Source organism: Bos javanicus, chromosome 23 (assembly GCF_032452875.1).
Source record: "Bos javanicus breed banteng chromosome 23, ARS-OSU_banteng_1.0, whole genome shotgun sequence".
NCBI lineage: Eukaryota > Metazoa > Chordata > Mammalia > Artiodactyla > Bovidae > Bos > Bos javanicus.
Window position 1 is genome coordinate 25434200 of NC_083890.1, and position 19292 is coordinate 25453491.

General features: G+C 43.0%; 1 protein-coding gene across 1 annotated transcript; it reads left to right on the top strand.

Moving 5' to 3' along the window:
- Positions 1-5088: 5088 nt before the first annotated feature.
- Positions 5089-12920, top strand: LOC133236450 (boLa class II histocompatibility antigen, DQB*0101 beta chain). The gene is made up of 5 exons (XM_061398476.1): positions 5089-5296; positions 6550-6819; positions 10762-11043; positions 11543-11653; positions 12620-12920. The coding sequence occupies exons 1-5, from the start codon at positions 5188-5190 to the stop codon at positions 12631-12633; spliced, it is 786 nt and encodes a 261-aa protein (XP_061254460.1). The 5' UTR covers positions 5089-5187; the 3' UTR covers positions 12634-12920.
- The last annotated feature ends 6372 nt before the right edge of the window (positions 12921-19292 follow it).

The following is a 19292-nucleotide window of genomic DNA, read 5'->3' on the forward strand; positions in this document are numbered from 1 at the left end:
CCAAAGTGGGTTGCCATTCTTTCCCCAGGGGATCTTCCTGACCTATGGATCGAACCCAGGGCTCCTTCAATGCAGGCAGATTCTTTACCATCTGAGCCACCAGGGAAGCCAATTTATATTAAAAACATTTAAAACAACTTCTGAAGTTATCTGTGAAGTGTAATCGACCCATTTTCATTTTGTCTTTACAAATACACTTGATATAAATCTTCATGGAAACTGGAGCTGTTTGTTGACAGAAAGAGTGGAGTTCCAGGGAGTGAGAGACTAGGGCCTATGGGAGAGCAAGAGAGCCCCAGACATTTGGAGATCTATGATTCTCAGGCCTCTAATACACTTCCAAATATGAACTTACGCAAACATCAGGAACAGAAAAAAAAAAGAAAAGAGTTTAGGGTATGTTAATTTTGGTAAATTTACCAAACTGGTCATTGGTACATGGGTTCCTCTGTAAACCAGGTTTTGGTAGATTGGGTTCATCACATTAACCTGGATCTTTTCTGGATCACAGTAATCTACAGGCCCTCTAAAAAGGTAACTTCCAAGGTAGCTCCATGAATAGATAAGCATGTCATGGCACTCTGCTGCTTAAATTCCTTCTGCTTTTCTTGTTAAACCGATGAAAATCCAGGCAACTTCAATGGTACTATGATCAAATCTCACAGAGCAAAGGGTACTTGAATCCCATCCTCTAAACATACCAAACCACAGGTTGTGAATGATCTCTGACTCCTCAGCCCCAGTCTTGCCAAACTTCTGTGTCTGCATTCAGGTTTGTGTCTTTGCCTGGAATGATCACAGCCTATCTTCTGAGCCAAAATTTCCTCTGAGAACTGCATCTGAAAAGCCTTTCTTTCAACCGTTTCATGACCTCTACACCATTAACTCCCCATCCTCATCTTCTTGAAAAATTATTATTTGTGAATTAATTCACAAATAATCATCACCTCCTAGGTCTGTGTTTCCAACCCTTTCCAAGAGAAGAGAAAATAGTTGAACCAATGGGTATCATTATCAGCTTGCAGTTTTAAATGTCCCCTGAAGCTTGAACACCACAGTCTTGTCTTTAGTCGGTAGTATCTGACATTCTCCTTAATGGCTGTTGCAAAATTTTTTCTCTTTTATTTTTCCCATTTATTTCTCCCCTCCAATGTTTGGACTCCTAGAAGCCAGGAGTCTTCTAGGAGTTTCATCTTTGGAACCCAGGATATTAACTTTGGAAGTGTATAGAAATATTGGTAACTGACAGTAACCACCATCTAGGGTCTTCTGGCTTTTGGGGAAGGAAGACAAAGCCACTAGGGACCAAAGCACATAGATGTGTCAGAGCTCAGACACAAGGGGGACTCCTGATAATGAGGGCTAGGAAAGTAGGGCACTCAGGCATGTGGAACAGGACAGGGTTTAGATATTTGGAAGAAGCTACAATGAGGACTGGCCAGTCCCTCTTTCTCTAAATCAAATCAAGATGTGTGACATATAACCTTAGACTCTCTGTCATTAACAGTCTTATGAAACACACAAAATTGCATTCACTTTCTTCTTCTTTCATCAATTTTTGTTAGATTCTGTTTTGCACTCAGTTTCCACATTTATGAGCCCACCAAGAAGAAGACCAGGTTCTGAGATCTGAAATTATAGTTAAAATGGCAGTTCTTTGCAAGGGTACTTACGGGGTTCAGAGAGGGAAAAATGCAGTGAATTCATGATCAAATATGGCTAATGATCTTTCCCCTCTGTTTTTCTCCATAATGAGGTAGGAGTTAGGGATCTGAAACGACAATGATTCTGTCATCTGAATAGAAATGAGAAATAACACTTTGTTAATGACCTCAAGAAAGATGAACTGACTACTGTTATATTAAAAATCAGTGTGTATGCACCTCACCATAGATTGCAGTGCACATCGACAAATTATATCTGTTTTCATGAAGTGGTCCTATGATGTGTGTATTCTTTCTGCCAATGAGGCAAAACTAAGTCTTTCAGAACTGAAGTGGCTTATACATGGTCACTCTGTTACTAATTTGACTCTTCCTTCAGATTCTGTAAAATGTGATTTTAAAGAGATAACTTTGTGCAAGTCCTTTGAGAAAGGACTTTCTATATGTCATGGAAAATTTTTATAATGGATTACCTAAGTGTTGATATAGGGGACATATATGAGTAACTTCACAAAGATTTGGAAAAATTTAAGGATAATGGCTTGACAATTTTATATTAAAGGGAAATAATATTTGGGGGAGAAATAATTCTAATTATATTACTACTGGCATTAAGGAGGTTATGGAAACTTTCATAATATACAATGAATGTTGCTTCCTGAATTGAATGCAATATAGGGTCCTGGATGGCCCTTCTGGACAAGACGATTATTACTTTCACAGTTAACCCCACTGACCAAGTACAGATTCCAGTGGATGCTGACCAAAGAAGATGATTTCTCCCTGAATTTTCACAGGGACGTAGTTCACAGCTTTTATCTTCCACTCCGAGGGAACAGAGGATGTACCATGAGAGCTTCCCTACAGTGACCTTCACCCATATCAATGACTGTTTCTAGATCCCTCCATCTACTGAAGTGGGATACACACCGCCTCATCCTAAGCTCCCTGCCTCCACAGAGTGATTCAGGTAAATACTTGGAATCAGACCAGGCCAGGCCAGCAGTGACGGCCCTGAGTAACTCAGCACAGATAAGGACAGTGCAGAGAACTCTAGAAAATGTAGAGAATGTTACCTGGCTTGGGGGAAGCAGCAGGCAGACGCCCAAGCCACAGCCTTGCAGATGAGGTTGTAGCCAATCAGAAAAAAGATTTTAAGCTGACACGTGTTGCCAGTTAAAAAGGCTGTGTGAAGAGGCCTGTAAAAAGAGGGTAATCCCCAGGTCTGAGGCAGCCTTCACTGCACAGCCCCAGAACAGGGCGGAGGGAACTTCCTCCTTAGGACAGGAGGGAGGGGAAGGGCCAGAAGCCTCTGTTTATTCCTAGAGACCCTGTGGTGGGCCTGAGGGAACTGAGACACTTTTGGAATCCCTCTCTGACTGTTCTTTGTTGCCCCACAACCCAGTTACTGGTCTGAGCTTGATGTTCCTATTTTATGCTTTTATCCCATCCTGGAACCCTCTTTATTCTGGAGCTACCCTGGTCCTGAGTGTACTAGAGTAGGTGGAAGCCCAGTGACAGATTTCCCAGTCTCAGGTGCCCTGGGACTATACACCTAATTCAGAATATTGAACTAACTCATTGCTTTCATGTGCAACTAAGGGAAACTTCTTGTCATTGCCTTTTCCCTATTTCTTTTTACCTGGTAAACTCTTTGTATTCTGCTTTTAGATCATCTCCTCTCTTCTGAAAGAAGAACCTAAAATTCAGGAAAGACAGAGAAGGAGAGAGAAATTAGAGGGAGAGACACTTATTTTCTTGTTCATTGATATATGCCAGACACTGTTCTAATTGCTCTGTAACCATTTTATACTGTCCTTAGACATGGGCAAGAGAAGTCTGATAAATAAGACGTTTATTTAATAAAGCACATTGATACTTCTGCCATTGAGATTTGATTCTTAGGGTTGGCACAGCTCTCTAAACATCAACAGAATTCAAGCCCCAGGAAATGCTTCTTCACAATTTTGCTCTCTATCCTCAAAATTGAAGTTGACAATATCTTAATGCTTTTATGTTAGTTATGTTAGTGGACTATGCCTTTGCACAATCAGACTGTTCAGGAAGAATTTGAGCGGATGAAGATATTTTAAGAGAAAAATCAACTTAACTTTCCAAATACTTTAACTCAAAAGGCATAAATGCAATAGATTCTTTTCTTTTTTATAAGTGTGTTAGTTGCTCAGTAGTGTCTGACTCTTTGAGACTCCATGGACTGTAGCCCATCAGGCTCCTCTGTTCTTAGAATTCCCCAGGCAAGAATACTGGAGTGGGTAGCCATTCCTTTCTCCAGGGGATCTTTCCAACCCAGGGATCAAACTCAGATCTCCTGCATTGCAGGTGGATTCTTTCTCATCCGAGCTACCAGGGAAGCCCTAGATTCTTATGTAATGAAAAATCACTTGCCAGCAGGGCTGGCTGTCAATTTTTTAAAGTTTTGGCTGTGCCCCATGGCATGCAGGATCCTAGCTTCCCAGAGATTGAGCCCACACTTTCTGCAGTACAGGGCAGAGTTTTAATCACTGGACTGCCAGGGAGGTTCTGATTGTCATTTTTTTTTGCTTGTTTTCTTGTTCCACATATTAACCTGATATTGCGAACAGTTACACATGGCAGCTGAGGAACATGCTGTAATATTAAACAAGTCATATTACCCTTAAGTTTGTATATATGAAGGTCTAGATATAAAATGCATGAAACATGATTCAATTTTATAGAGAAGTTTTAGGCAAAAGGTTCAGTATTTTGTTGACTCTCATAAAGCACATCAATGGTAGAACTGCAGCTCAAAACTATTTCCTTCAAGAACTCTGTTCTTCCCACCCACAACTTAAGGATCTTCAGGGTATCTAAGACAATAAAAGTAAACATCTCTGTGACAATAATTTTCCCTCTCTGAAATATGATCCCCACTTATTTTCCCTTGTGGCTCACACAGCAAAGAATAATCCTCTTGCAATGCAGGAGACCCGGGTTTGATTCCTGGGTCATGAGGATCCTCTGGAGAAGGGAATGACAAACCATTTCAGTATTCTTGCCTGGAGAATTCCATAGACAGAGGATCCTGGAGGGCTACAGTCCATGGGGTTGCAAAGAGTGGAACACAACTCATTAATTAACACTTTCACTTTTATTTTCCCATACCCCAAATTCTAAGAACAACAGGTTTTAAATAAATATCACAGAAATATCTACTCTTGAATCTTTTTTTTTCATTATTTAAACTCCTAAGGCATTCAATATTCAGATATTGTATAACTGAGAGAACATTTTCATCTCAATCCAGTGTAATTTGATTAGGACACAGTGCCAGGCATTAGATTAAGAACCTTCAAAAAAAAATGTCTACCCAGAAACAGATGAAGTTTTTCCACTCCACTGCTGATTGGTCCCTTTTCTAGGGACTCTCCAATCCTGCCATACATGGAAGCTCTCATAGGCTTTTATTCTGTGAAGTGGTCTCACCAGATCCACTGTGTTTGAGCTGTGTTGACTACCATTAGTTCTTCCTTTGTTCTCAATTATGTCTGGGATGGTGGCTCTGTGGATCCCCAGAGGCCTCTGGACAGCAGTTGTGATGGTGACCCTGGTGATGCTGAGCACCCCAGGGGCTGAGGGCAGAGACTCACCAAGTAAGTGCAGGGCAGCTGCTCCCTGGAGCCACCACTCTGGGGAGCAGGCTCTGAGGGACCCTTGGGCTGGGGTGTGATCTTAGGATACTGTCTTTTATCACACATTTCCTCCCATTGGGAATGAGGGCTATGTTACATTCTCATTTCCACCCTCTAAGGACAAGGTGAGGACAATTCCCCTCCCACAGGTTTAACCCTGGGAATGTTGTAACGGGGAGGATGAGACATAGTGTGTATCTACAAGTGCCAGGACAAAGTGAGCATGGGCATTTTTTTTTAAAGATGTGACTTTCTCCAAAGAAGGCACTGCAGAACCTGTCATTTCAGGGTCCCCCCAAGACCTTGTCTGGACTTACTGCTACGGGTTGGGGATGTGTAGGGCAGCCATGGTCTCTGCAAGCTCAGCATTTGAGGGGAAGACTGTATATTCCTGACTCTCAGTGGAGGGTTTGTGGAAGCAAACTTTTATTTCTTGAGTGGAGCTGCCTGGGTGACCACAGACAGAATTTTAATCTCAAGTTTCACGATTTGTAGTCAACTGGTGACTTGACTGATATTCAGAAACTTGAGGATGGACAGGATTTAGGACAAAGGAGAACATAAAAAGAGAATACATATTTGATTATATATTAGCTCTAATCTAATTTGAAAGTCCATACTCTTTCTGTGAATAAACTGCCCTTTTTAGGACTGGGGGGTGGGTGGGGTGGGGTTTGCTGGTCCCTTCAAACCACACAGGAGTCGGGTGCGGGGGGCAGAAACTCAAGAGTAAGCCAAGGCGTTGTAAGGACACTTTGCTGGGGACCAAGAGAATACTCCTGTCAGGAGGAGGACAGGCTTAATTCTACAGGTCCTTTGCCATCCCTTGAACTCTCCTGCTCTCGTTTGTCTCTGAGGTTCCCAGGAGTTCGGGGTAAAATCGGATTTCATGTAAGAATCTTTAAGTACAGAGATGGATGCAAAATCAACCTGCCGCCCTGTTTACTTGATTCTGAGCCTCTAGGGATCACAGGTCCTAGGGCTCCCTCAGCGTCAGGCCTCCTCACATCCTGGGAGCCTGGGGAGGAACCGCTCGAGGACCCGGGTTCACAGCAGAAGGCGCAGGGCCGGGCTGGAGAGGAACAGGGGTTGAGAGGCGGCGGGTTTCAGGTTTAGGGACCCCGCTGGCGGCGGCCGGCACCTCCCCATCTGGCCGAGCGGCCGCCGCGTGGGGCTGTGGAGCTGCGCCTGACCGAGCTGCTGTTTCCCCGCAGAGGATTTCGTGTACCAGTTTAAGGGCCTGTGTTACTTCACCAACGGGACGGAGCGGGTGCGGTACGTGACCAGATACATCTACAACCAGGAGGAGAACGTGCGGTTCGACAGCGACTGGGACGAGTACCGGGCGGTGACCCCGCTGGGGCGGCCGGACGCCGAGTACTGGAACAGCCAGAAGGACATCCTGGAGCGGGTGCGGGCCGAGGTGGACAGGGTGTGCAGAAACAACTACCAGGCGGAGCTCATCACATCCTTGCAGCGGCGAGGTGAGTGCTGACTGCCCTCCGCGGGGCCGCCCTACCCTCTCCAGGACTTCGCGCGGGGAGGGGGCTGAATCCCCCGGAGAGGGGGGTCCCCAGACCCACGGATGGGACAGAGAGGCGCTGAGGGACAGGGGACCGAGGGCACAGCGTGTGGGGCGGGGGCATCGAATTTGGCAGCCCTGGAGACTTCCCTGCAGAGGCGGCCCGGCCTGCCCGGTGTGGGTCACCTCTCGAAGGCCCCGTCCTGTGCTGTTATTTCCATTCATTCTGCACCTCCCCGCCTGGTGCCTTTGGCGTATTTGCTTCCTGGAGGCCTGACAGCTCAGCTTGGTGGCCTTAGGGTTACTTCCGGGTGCTCTTAGGGCAACTTGAACTCGTGGTGCTGTATTACAGTCATGAAATAATACATTTTCACTTTTTGGTTTCAAATTATTATTCACCGTAATCCTGGTTTCTTAAATGGATATCACTATATCACTGGGCCTGGACTTCTTTCAGCCACGGGGCTGTCTTAATTATCCCTGTGTGCCTAGTCTGACACACTGGCAGGTAGTATGAACTCCATAAAACTTTGTTAAATTAATGAATAAATGTACTCTGTTGCCCATCCACTTAGGCTCAAGAGAAACAGAAAGGTAAATAGTGCCTTAAAAATGACTTTATCAATTATTCTTTACTATTTTGCTCAATGCTTTAAAGTAAATTCTTATTGACTTGAATGGATTTAGAATTTGTGAATGCAAAATTAACAATGTAGAATTTGTGAATGCAAAGTCTGAGGGAAAAAGTGTTTGCTAAAAAAAGCCCCCAACACTTGAATGGTATTGTAAGAGAGAGTTTTAATTTCTTAGAAAAGGTCAACAAATGGCATAGTAGAAAGACTGAAGTTTTGGGATAAATAAAGTAATGCCATTAAATTACTGAATAAACATTATTTCTAGTTTCTTTTATGTTTTTTTTTATGAGAAGTTTTTAGTTTTTTTATGAGAAGGCAGTGGCACCCCACTCCAGTACTTTTGCCTGGAAAATCCCATGGATGGAGGAGCCTGGTGGGCTGCAGTCCATGGGGTCGATAGAGTCAGACACGACTGAGCAACTTCCCTTTCACTTTTCACTTTCATGCATTGGAGAAGGAAATGGCAACCCACTCCAGTGTTCTTGCCTGGAGAATCCCAGGGACGGGGGAGCCTGGTGGGCTGCCGTCTATGGGGTCGCACAGAGTCGGACACGACTGAAGTGACTTAGCAGTAGCAGCTAGTTTCTTTTGGCCTAAATCCTGCCTTTGCTCCCTTCCTCTCCCCTCTCCCAACATTTCCATCCACTTCAGAAATTATACCCATGTAATAAGCAACTAGTTCTAGACAATTATCTTACCAAACACCATCTGTATTATGCTACTTCATTTCACAACTACCTTAACAATCAGCATCACCATTTTATATACACTGTTTGTTGTTGTTCAGTCACTCAGTTATGTCTGACTCTTTGCGACCCCATGGACTAATATTGGTACATAATAAACAGCTTAAGTAAGTACATCATAGTTATTCCCTAAGTTGTGAAGTGTTCTCCGAATACAAAACAGTCATCATGTTCTTTACTACATGTGTATAGCATCTAACAGAAGCAAAACCTCCATTAAAGTCAGTTATGACCAGAAGCAGCAGTACCAGTCTGTTTCTGCCTGTTTTCAATGGTAGTGGGATGAAATGATATATTCAAAGGGCTGAAAACTCACTGATTAATCCCTAGTTTGACTCCAGTGTTATCTATACAGGTTCAAATAACTTTTAGCTTACTTCACAGTCTTGCCTTCTTCTTCATCCTAATGTCAATGAGTACTTATATTGAGGGCAGGAGGAGAGGGGGCAACAGAGGATGAAATGGCTGGATGGCATCACTGACTCAATGGACATGAGTTTGAGCAAATTCTGGAAGATAGGAAAGGATTAACTGAAGCCTGGTGTGCTGCAGTCCATGGGGTCACAGAGTTGTACACGACTTAGTGACTGAACAACAACTTATATTTTTGTTATTTCAGTTCTTTTTCCATATACATTACTCTAACATTTCTCTTTTGAACTTGTGACCTTCATTTTTACTCCCAATCTGTTTGAGATGAACAGATTTTATAAGTCCACATAGCTGATTATGACTTCAGTCAGAGCCCAGGAAGAAGAACCTGATCAAGAGTCAAGACCAAACAAAAGCATGCTTCCTTCCAGATGATGGCTCATGAGTGACATGTAATTGGGGTAATTTGACTGCCTGCTCACCTCAGCAAGTCACAGTTAAATGTTTATATAACATTCTCATTAACTCAGGCCAACTGCTGCAAGAATCTCAGAATATTTTCTATAGAGAATACATGCGATAATGTCTGATTTCAGAACAAGACAGTTATTCTTAATAGCAGGGGAATGGAGTAGGATAGGGAGCCAGCAGTTACACTTACTTGAATATTAAAAGAAAAAAGAGGAAATTAGAGAACATAACATGTTATCAAATAACTAAACCACACGTGAAATATTTACTATGGTTTCAGGCTAAGAGAATGAGGGCGATTCAGTACAATGCCTAGATAAATAAAGGGTAAGACGTGTTAAAGAATTTGGGAGGTATGTTGCATTTGATGATGAGTAGCAATCCTAGAAGATAAAGGAATTGAAACATAGTCAAACATTTTATCATTGTTACTTGTTTTTAAAGTCCCCTTTCCTTTACTTCAAAAATTACAAACTTTTAAAATAACATTCTTTTTTTGTTTGTTTCTATTACTAGATTGCAAGTTCTGTGAAGCCAGGGGCCATGTTCTTGTATATCATTGGATTTCCTGTGCTTGTCAAATTTATGTTTGTTGATTGGATTAATAAGTGAATCAAAGAATAAATAAAATATAGGTGGGATATATGATGTGGAGATGGAAGTTTATATATCATTTAAAATAATATATGTAGCTAATTGTATTTATTTATCATTATTATTTTTGGCTGCACTGGGTCTTCATTGCAGCACTTGGGCTGCAAGCGAGATTTTAGTTGTCCCACCATGGATGGAACCTGTGACCCCTGCATTTGGGAGTGTTGAGTCATACACTGGATCATCAGGGAAGTCCCTGGAAGTTTATGTATCTTAATGCAATGTGTGTGTGTGTGTGTGTGTGTGTGTGTGTGTGTGTGTGAAGTTCACTAGAGTATGGCATCTGAGCTAAGGTTAGGCTAAAAGCTGAGAGAGGTGCTTTGTTGACTGGCAACATGTAAGAAGAGCATGCTCTTGCTCTCAAATTTTGTTAATATTGCAGGCTAAGAATTATAGAATATAGCTTGTTTGAGAAGCATTACTTGTAGGAAGGATGGAATAGTCATTGTTGACCTACTTTACCGGACATAGAAATGTCTATACTTTCTTAATTCTCAGTCCATGTTGCTGTTCCTGAGGCCACGACTAATGTTGATCATTTCAGCCAGCAGGTGGGAGTCAAAGCTGCTGGATTTTCTCTACTGTGGGGAGCACAGGGACTAACAGAAAACGGTATCACTGTCCCAGCACAAGTCACCAGTGCTGATCCTGGTGGTCACCTTTAATAGGTGGGGGAGAAAACAAGTCCATGTGCTTTTTAAAAAAATTTATTAAAAAAAAATTTATAATTATTTATAATTTTTAATTTATAATTATTTTTAATTTATAATTTTAAAATGCTCCATTATCAATTAGTATTGATAGAATAACTCCCATAGAGTGATTGCAACGATCTCTTGAGACTGAAAAGGAAACTGACCGATGTGTTTATTCAATCTAATTAAATGACTCAGCATGGATCTAAATCCAAGGCTTGGAATCCAAGGATCTTTCCACTCTGGTACCAAGGAATGACTCCTGCCTATGGAAGACGTGCTGTGTGGTCTCACGTCTCACTGTATCTTTTCCTGTCTGTTCCTCCCTCAGTGGAACCTACAGTGACCATCTCCCCATCCAGGACTGAGGCTCTAAACCACCACAACCTGCTGGTCTGCTCGGTGACGGATTTCTATCCCAGCCAGATCAAGGTTCGGTGGTTCCGGAATGACCGGGAGGAGACAGCCGGCGTTGTGTCCACCCCTCTTATTAGAAACGGGGACTGGACCTTCCAGATCCTCGTGATGCTGGAGATGACCCCCCAGCGAGGAGATGTCTACACCTGCCGTGTGGAGCACCCCAGCCTCCAGAGCCCCATCACGGTGGAGTGGCGTAAGGGCACTAGGTTTCCTTTCACTGTGGACCCTACAGGACAGGGGTGGGCAGAGTTTCCCTGGTCCATACCCTCTCATCCCTTGTCCCCAGCATCACTACTGAACTGGAAATCACAGGACACAAGAGTGCTCATGCCTTCTAGCACAGGCATCAGAAGAGCCAAATCACATTGTCTTTTCACATAGAGGGAGCTCACTCTACACATCATGGCCCCAGAGCCCAGCCTGGTAGCTCTGTAGAACTGACTGGTGACCACAGTCTTAAGGTCTAAGGTTATGGAAGTGTCCCTGAGAGCAGGGATCCACTTTCACCTTCTCTCATCTGCCCACTGTGTCCGAAGATCCATTGGTGGGTCCCTCCCCTGGGGATGGTCGAAATGGAGAGCCAGGTTCCCCTGACACCTCCACCTCCTGATTCTCAGACTAGACCTCAAGCTTCCTAAAGGGACACCGTCAGATGTGGGGACAAACGCTGACACTCAGGCTCTGCTCCCCAGGGGCACAGTCTGAATCTGCCCAGAGCAAGATGCTGAGTGGTGTTGGAGGCTTCGTGCTGGGGCTGATCTTCCTCGGGCTGGGCCTCATCATCCATCACAGGAGCCAGAAGGGTAAGGAACTCTGGGGAAATGGGAACATGGGCTGTGATTGAGACCGTCTGTTCAGGGCAGCCTCTGCCTCTGGATGTAGCTCTTTCTTCCTGATCCTGAAAGGGGGAGGCGATGCTGGGGGTGAGAGGAAATGAACAACCTAGGGAGACATTGGAGTCTGACTTTACTGATTTGAAAGGGTAGCCCTGCCATGGAGATGACAGGTGGGACTTATTCTAAGACTTCTTTAAAGTTCATCATTGTCTCATGGGCTCCTTTCTGAAAACTTCCTCCATTAAGAGGGTCAGAGCACTGGTTTCCTTTCCTTCTAGTGACAGCTTCATTCATTTGGGGGAATTTTAGCTTAGGGCAGTTAAGGCCTGTGGTCAATGGATAAGAAAGAAATACATTTCCCCTTGAGTTGCTTATCTCATTTTCCTTTGGGGTGAGTAAGGCAGTGCCTGTTTGTGTCATGAGATCTTTTGTAGGACATTGTGGGCCCCTACCAGCAGGTGCTCTATTTCTGTTCTGTGTCAGTGGGGATTGTGGGGACAGATAAAGGAGGGAAGGGTGTGAGGTGAGTGTGCCTGGGTGCAGTGTCTCATTCATAACCTGTTCCCTGCTATGGAATCAAGAGTTAGGGAAGAAGTTTCTGTAGGAGGTTCTGTAGGAAGCTCTTGAGATTGTTCCCCAGAATCAGGCCATAACTTTGATGGCATCTTTCTGTGAAACTCGGAGCCAGGGCTCTGGTTTGAAAGATAGACACCAGGATATCACCTACTTTGTGCCACATGTTAGTGGCTACTGCCTGTGGGCATTTATAAGTGATTGAATGTGGTGGACAGAAGGTGAGCTATCATTGAATTTACTAAAAAATTGAAATCTTCATATCCCCCAGAAGGACAACAGCTGCTCGCCTGCTTCCTGTGCCTCGTTGTCAGGTTAAAGTATGAGTCCTGTGTGCTGATCACGCTCTCTCTTCTACAGGGCTCATGCGCTGATTCCTGAGGATATTTTGGGATTGGTGTTTGCTCTTCTATAATGCATGCCTGACCTTGCCCGGAATTCCCAGATGCCTGTCAGCCTGTCCCACTCTGAGATCAGAGTCAGTCACCAAGTCATTTCCCGTGGCCATCCCCCAACCATGGATCTGGCTGTGATTCTGCTTCCTCCACTGACCCTGGAACCTCTGCCTGTGCATTGTCAGCTGCATCTACTCAGACCCCAAGAGCTTCCTCTGCTCCCGTTTTTACCCAACAGAGTATGCAAAAGAAACACATTGAAATAATTTACCAGGCTGTAGAGTTTTTTTTAAAATCATAATTAAACATGATTATGAGTTATCTGTACTCTGAACCTCCTTAAATGAGTAGAGGTAGGAACCACTGCAGAATGAAGGAAACTATTTTGGGGTGAACCAGCCAACTGAGGACCAGGAGACTAGAAGCACCACTGTGTGCCATGTAGGGGTGGGTGGACAGAAGAGAAAGAAAATCAACTTTTCTCTGTCTACACCTTTGTCATTATGTATCTGCATCTCTCTATTTTCTGCATCTTTCTTTCTTACCACCTCACATCATATCACTGTTTCTGTGTTTGTGTGTCTGACCCTATCTCTGTTGTATGTTTCTAGATTGTCTTCCAGAGTTTTAATTATTCTAGGAAGGATTCTGTCTGGCCCAGCCTCGGTAACATGCACACCTTTCAGAAACATCATCCTATACATGGCATGCAGACTCCTGGCGTTGTGCCCATCCCCCTGATTAGGAAATGACTTCCCAACATGGAGAGTCTGCATCAGTCAAATGGAGTATTCCAGTCTACAGAGCCTCCTTAGTGTGGAGTGGCTTAAGAGGAGTTTGTTTTTTGTGGACCCCAAAAGACAAATGGCAGAGTTCCCGCCAGATCTAGGGTCTCTCATTGGAGGTACTGACTCACATTCATCCCAACCCTCAGGTCCTGCACAGTCATCTTATGGCATCACAGCCCTAAAAGCTAGTCTTCATCTCGGTCCCTGGGATTAATCACTAAGATGTGTGGCTGGGTGCTTATCTTTGAGGTTATGGACAGCTATGCCTCTGAGGACCAGACATCCCCTTTTCCTTGATCACTCATCCACTCACTGTACCTGAGGAGGCAATGGAAGGTCATTCCCTCTCCTGGGAAGTTCAGGCTTTCTTGAGATCTTTATCTCTTGTACCCCAGGATGCACTCCAGATCATCAGCCAGGGACACAGTGGAGTGTGGGGACTCAAGATTCTGCTTCCTAAGGAGGTCATAGTCTGAATCTGCTCAGAGCAAGATGTTGAGTGGAGTCAGAGGTTTTGTGCTGACTTTGCATCTTCCTTAGGATGGGTGTTGCCATTCACAATAGGAGTAAAGAGAGAGTGACATTATGGGGAAATTGGGAGGGCTTGTGTGGGGTGTCCACGGAGACGGGCTCAGTATGCAGCTCTTTGATCCTGCAAAGGCAAGAGGCAGGACTGGAGATTGAACCAGGTTCACAGTTTAGGGAGACATTGAGATCTGACTTTTCTAGTTGAAATATAAGACCTTTTCACAGGAGTGAAAAGATGAGTGTATTCTGTGACATGCTTACAGTTCAACTTTGTCACACAGGCCCCATGCAGGAAGATTCCTTCTTAATGAGAGGTCAATATCTTCTTTAATTCCTGCCTGTGACAGTTTCATAGAAATAATTTTTTTTTTTTTGCATCAAGATTTCATTAGGAATATAATCCTTTATTGATCATTTAATTTAAAATAACAAGTATGTTTTTGGGAAGGTGAAGTAGAAAAGAATAGTTTTATTGCTTTTCCAGGCAAAGGGGACACAGCAAGCTCCTGCCTTTGAAACAAGTACATCTTTTATAAACAAGTTTGCTGGCCAAAAAAACTCAAGTTTTAGTAAACATGTAGCTTGGAGAAAAGTACATGTACTAGAGAACAACCTGTTTGTTATGAGCATTTGGGCTTATCATCAATTAGATCAGTCAGTATGTCTTTCAGGGACAGTGGTGTTCAACAATATTCCATAAACTTCTGTATATTTCACAGCCTCCTTGGCAGTTAGGTTGGAGTCATGTAACTGGCACCAGCCAATGAAACTTAAAAGTGGGTGTAAGTTCTGCATGCTGTCCCTGTTATTGCAAGCCTGGAAAGCATTGTTGAGGTGATGGTGCACAAGATGTTGGAAACCGTATAACCTGAATTCCTTGAATGATTGTGGAATGGAGTCCCTTTTAGTGAGCTAAGCCATTGAGATTAAATTTTTACTGTGGTTTAACATTTTACTGTAACATAACTTTGCTTGACTATAATGGAATGCTTACCTGAAGAATAAAGTTCGTAAGTTAGAAGATGAGCCAGTGGAGTTAATGGAAGTTAAGAGATGATGAATTTTTAAAAACATTTGTTTGTTTGCTTTCTTCTACCTGACAGTATAAGTATTCCCAGTGACTAGAACAGTGCTTCTGCAGGGCATGCTGTTGAGAGGGTAACAGGTAGGAAAGCCATGGGTCTCCAAACGGAGGAAATAGGCTGCAAGTGTCTCTTAAAATTCTGTGTTGCCATGATGACACCTGGTTCCACCAGAACTTAACTTTTCTCAAACCTTGGGCTGATAACAGCTCAACAAACCAGTATTCATATCAATTGTTTTATGGCTGGGGGGTGACACACTTCGTGCCATCCTATCTCAAAAATGTACATTGTGGGAGGGGGCCTGGTGAAACTCCGTCAACCTTGAGGTGTCTCTCTTATCTGATTAATAGCTTTCTAAACATCTGGCGCTAGTAAAGTAATGCTCAAAATTCTCCAAACCAGGCTTCAGCAATACGTGAACTGTGAACTTCCTGATGTTCAAGCTGGTTTTAGAAAAGGCAGAGGAACCAGAGATCATACTGCCAACATCTGCTGGATCATAGAAAAAGCAAGAGAGTTCTAGAAAACATCTATTTCTGCTTTATTGACTATGCCAAAGCCTTTGACTGTATGGATCACAATAAACTGTGGAAAATTCTGAAAGAGATGGGAATACCAGACCACCTGACTGGCCTCTTGAGAAACCTGTATGCAGGTCAGGAAGCAACAGTTAGAACTGGACATGGAACAACAGACTGGTTCCAAATAGGAAAAGGAGTATGTCAAGGCTGTATATTGTCACCCTGCTTATTTAACTTCTATGCAGAGTACATCATGAGAAACGCTGGGCTGGAAGAAGCACAAGTTGGAATCAAGATTGTCGGGAGAAATATCAATAACCTCAGATATGCAGATGACAGCACCCTTATGGCAGAAAGTGAAGAGGAACTAAAAAGCCTCTTGATGAAAGTGAAAGAGGAGAGTGAAAAAGTTGGCTTAAAGCGTAACATTCAGAAAACGAAGATCATGGCATCTGGTCTCATCACTTCATGGGAAATAGATGGGAAACAGTGGAAACGGTGGCAGACTTTATTTTTTTAGGCTCTAAAATCACTGCAGATGGTGATTGCAGCCATGAAATTAAAAGACGCTTACTCCTTGGAAGGAAAGTTATGACCAATCTAGATAGCATATTCAAAAGCAGAGACATTATTTTGCCAACAAAGGTCCATCTAGTCAAGGCTATGGTTTTTCCAGTGGTCATGTATGGATGTGAGAGTTGGACTGTGAAGAAAGCTGAGTGCTGAAGAATTGATGCTTTTGAACTATGATGTTGGAGAAGACTCTTGAGAGTCCCTTGGACTGCAAGGAGATCCAATCAGTCCATTCTAAAGGAGATGAGTCCTGGGTGTTCTTTGGAAGGAATGATGCTAAAGCTGAAACTCCAGTACTTTGGCAACCTCACGCAAAGAGTTGACTCATTGGAAAAGACTCTGATGCTGGGAGGGATTGGGGGCAGGAAGAGAAGGGGACGACAGAGGATGAGATGGCTGGATGGCATCACTGACTTGATGGATGTGAGTCTCAGTGAACTCCAGGAGTTGGTGATGGACAGGGAGGCCTGGCGTGCTGCAATTCATGGGGTTGCAAAGAGTCGGACAGGACTGAGTGACTAAACTGAACTGAACTGAAACATCCGGCTAAAGACTAGTGGGGGTCGGGGGGCACTCTCTGTCCCCCTTCTGATGTCTATGTCAGAAACTTTGTCCCTTTTCATACGTTAATAAAACTCTGCTATACAAAAGCTCTTGAGTGATCAAGCCTTGCAGGGAGCTGCCCGTGAGAACGGGGTCCTTTGTCTGAAGGACACAGCTCTGGGAGCTGCCTCAGTCCTTGAGGGTTTGCTTGCAAACATAGCTCTCTGTCCCGCCACCCCAGAGATTAGGCGCTTATTTACTGCAGGCACCTGGAGTTCTGTGCAAACTTCTCACGCACATAGAAATGTTATCTGGTGTAAGAAATAATAACAGGGAGCCATTCCCATGCTCTCAAGATTTCTTGTGACTGTTTGTAAGATGTATAGGCTAACCAAGAAAAAATGTCAACTGTCTTGTCTTTCTCACGCTTTTCTGTATAAATATGAGATGTTGAATAAAGTTGGTGTCAGACTGCGTCCCTTCGTGGTGACGTGTCTGAACCTCTCGACCCCATCTTTGTAGTCTCTTGCTTTAGTTTCTTTCTTAGCCCCGCCGTGCACGTTCTCGGGACCTGATCGACTTTGCCGGCTGGCTCCGGCAAAGCCTGGCCCCTGGTCCCGAAGCTAAATCTACTTCGGAGATCAAGAATCCCATACAGTTCACTGTAAGCTAGCACTGCCTTGAACCACCTAGTCTCCACCCTTTGGGAATGAAGGGTTTATTCCCTCAGTTGTTGGGAATGTTCCTGACTGATACTTCTCAGCTGTTTGTCCTCCTTTGGAATTACTTTAGCTGAGGAGAGCTGTCTATCCAGTTTTGTTCCACTTCCCAAGGGAATTCACCTCCATTGGCAGCTCATTGCAGGGCTATAAAGGCCCTGAGTCTTGCCTTAACTTGTGTCAACTCTGAAGGACTCTTATAGCTTTGGAACTCCCTGGGGTTAAGCTGAGGACATTTTCTTGACTGCATAGTGGCCTAGCTTCTAAAATCAAGAGTCATCTTATATAATTCTTGTTTTAGTTTCTATTATAATATAAATATATTTATTTTTGTGTCTTCTTCCCTTCAATATGACCAGTGTTTTTATCACTCTTCTTAGAAGATGAAGGTATTGATGTCACTATGCTTTCCTTCACCTCTTCTTTATGCTTCCACTTGCCAAATTGTGCTGTCAGGTCTTTTAAAAAATATATTGTCAAAGTTGGAAATACTGGCATTCTTCCATAATAGTAATTGTCTTTGGGCTTTGCTCATAGCTTAATTTTAAAAGTTGGGTGGGGGGAAGTTCTTTATCACTTTTAACTTTATGTAATCATTTTAGGCTTGCCTTGGAGCTTCAGTAGTATGATTTTTTTTCTTGTCCTGGGTTGAATCCACTGTTTCTTGAATTCTTTGCTTTCCTATTTTCTGAATAACAGCCTCACTTTTCCAAGTCATATTCTTAATCAACAAGTCATAATCTTAATCAACAATCAGTAAAACTATGTGTGGTAGGCAAATTTATATCCTTTCATTTCTAACACTATTTTTATTCTTTCTTCATGCCTGATCATGATTTTGAAAAGGTACACATTTGTTAATAGAAAATTAACATGTTCCTTTAGAACTTTCAGACCTTTCTAATTATCTTAATTATATAATTATAGTAGTATAGTATAATTAATTATAGTAGTATCTGGCAATCTGATTTTGTCTGTTGTAAGTTTGTTTTATTTTTTCCACCACCAGGATGCTTTATGGTCTTCTTTTAAGCCTTGAGGTCCTGAAAAATTTTAAATGATGTATTTAGGAATGAGTCTTTTTTCACTAATTTTGCTAAATATATGATAGTCTCCTTCCATGCAAAGAGTTAGGTTTTTCATATCTGGAAAATTTCCCATTGCTGTTTGTTTTGGTAATGCTGCTGCTGCTAAGTTGCTTCAGTCGTGTCTGACTCTGTGCAACCCCATAGATGGCAGCCCACCAGGCTCCCCCGTCCCTGGGATTCTCCAGGCAAGAGTACTGGAGTGGGGTGTCATTGTCTTCTCCGTGGTTTGATAATACTGTATCTTAATTTTTTGTTCCTCTCTCTAGCTCTGTTACTTGATGTAACAATAGATTTTCCTGAATGTATTTTCTATGTCTTATCTTTTCTTCCATATATTACATTTATTTGTCTTCTTCTTTTTTTAATTTCAGAGAGATTTTCTTGGTTAATTTTCCAAGCTTTATGTTAAATTCTTCATTTTTAGCCCCCATTATTAATTTTATATTGGTAAAGAACCCACCTGCCAGTTCAGGAGACATAAAAGACATGGATTTGATCCCTGCGTCAGAAAGATCCCCTGAAGTAGGAAATGGCAACTCCGGTATTCTTGCCTGGAGAATTTCATGAACAGAGGAGCCTGGTGGATTACAGTCAAGGGGGTCGCAAACAGACATGACTGAGCACGCACAAGCAAGCAAGCATTACTTTTATTAGATGCAGTATCTTTTTCCCTTCTGATAATTCTAATTAGAAAAGTTTTAAAGTTTGTTTAAACAATTTTGTTTGCTCTTTTTTTCAGTTTATTTGTTCTTACATTGAACTTTCTGTACTAAGTATGTAATGATTTTTATTC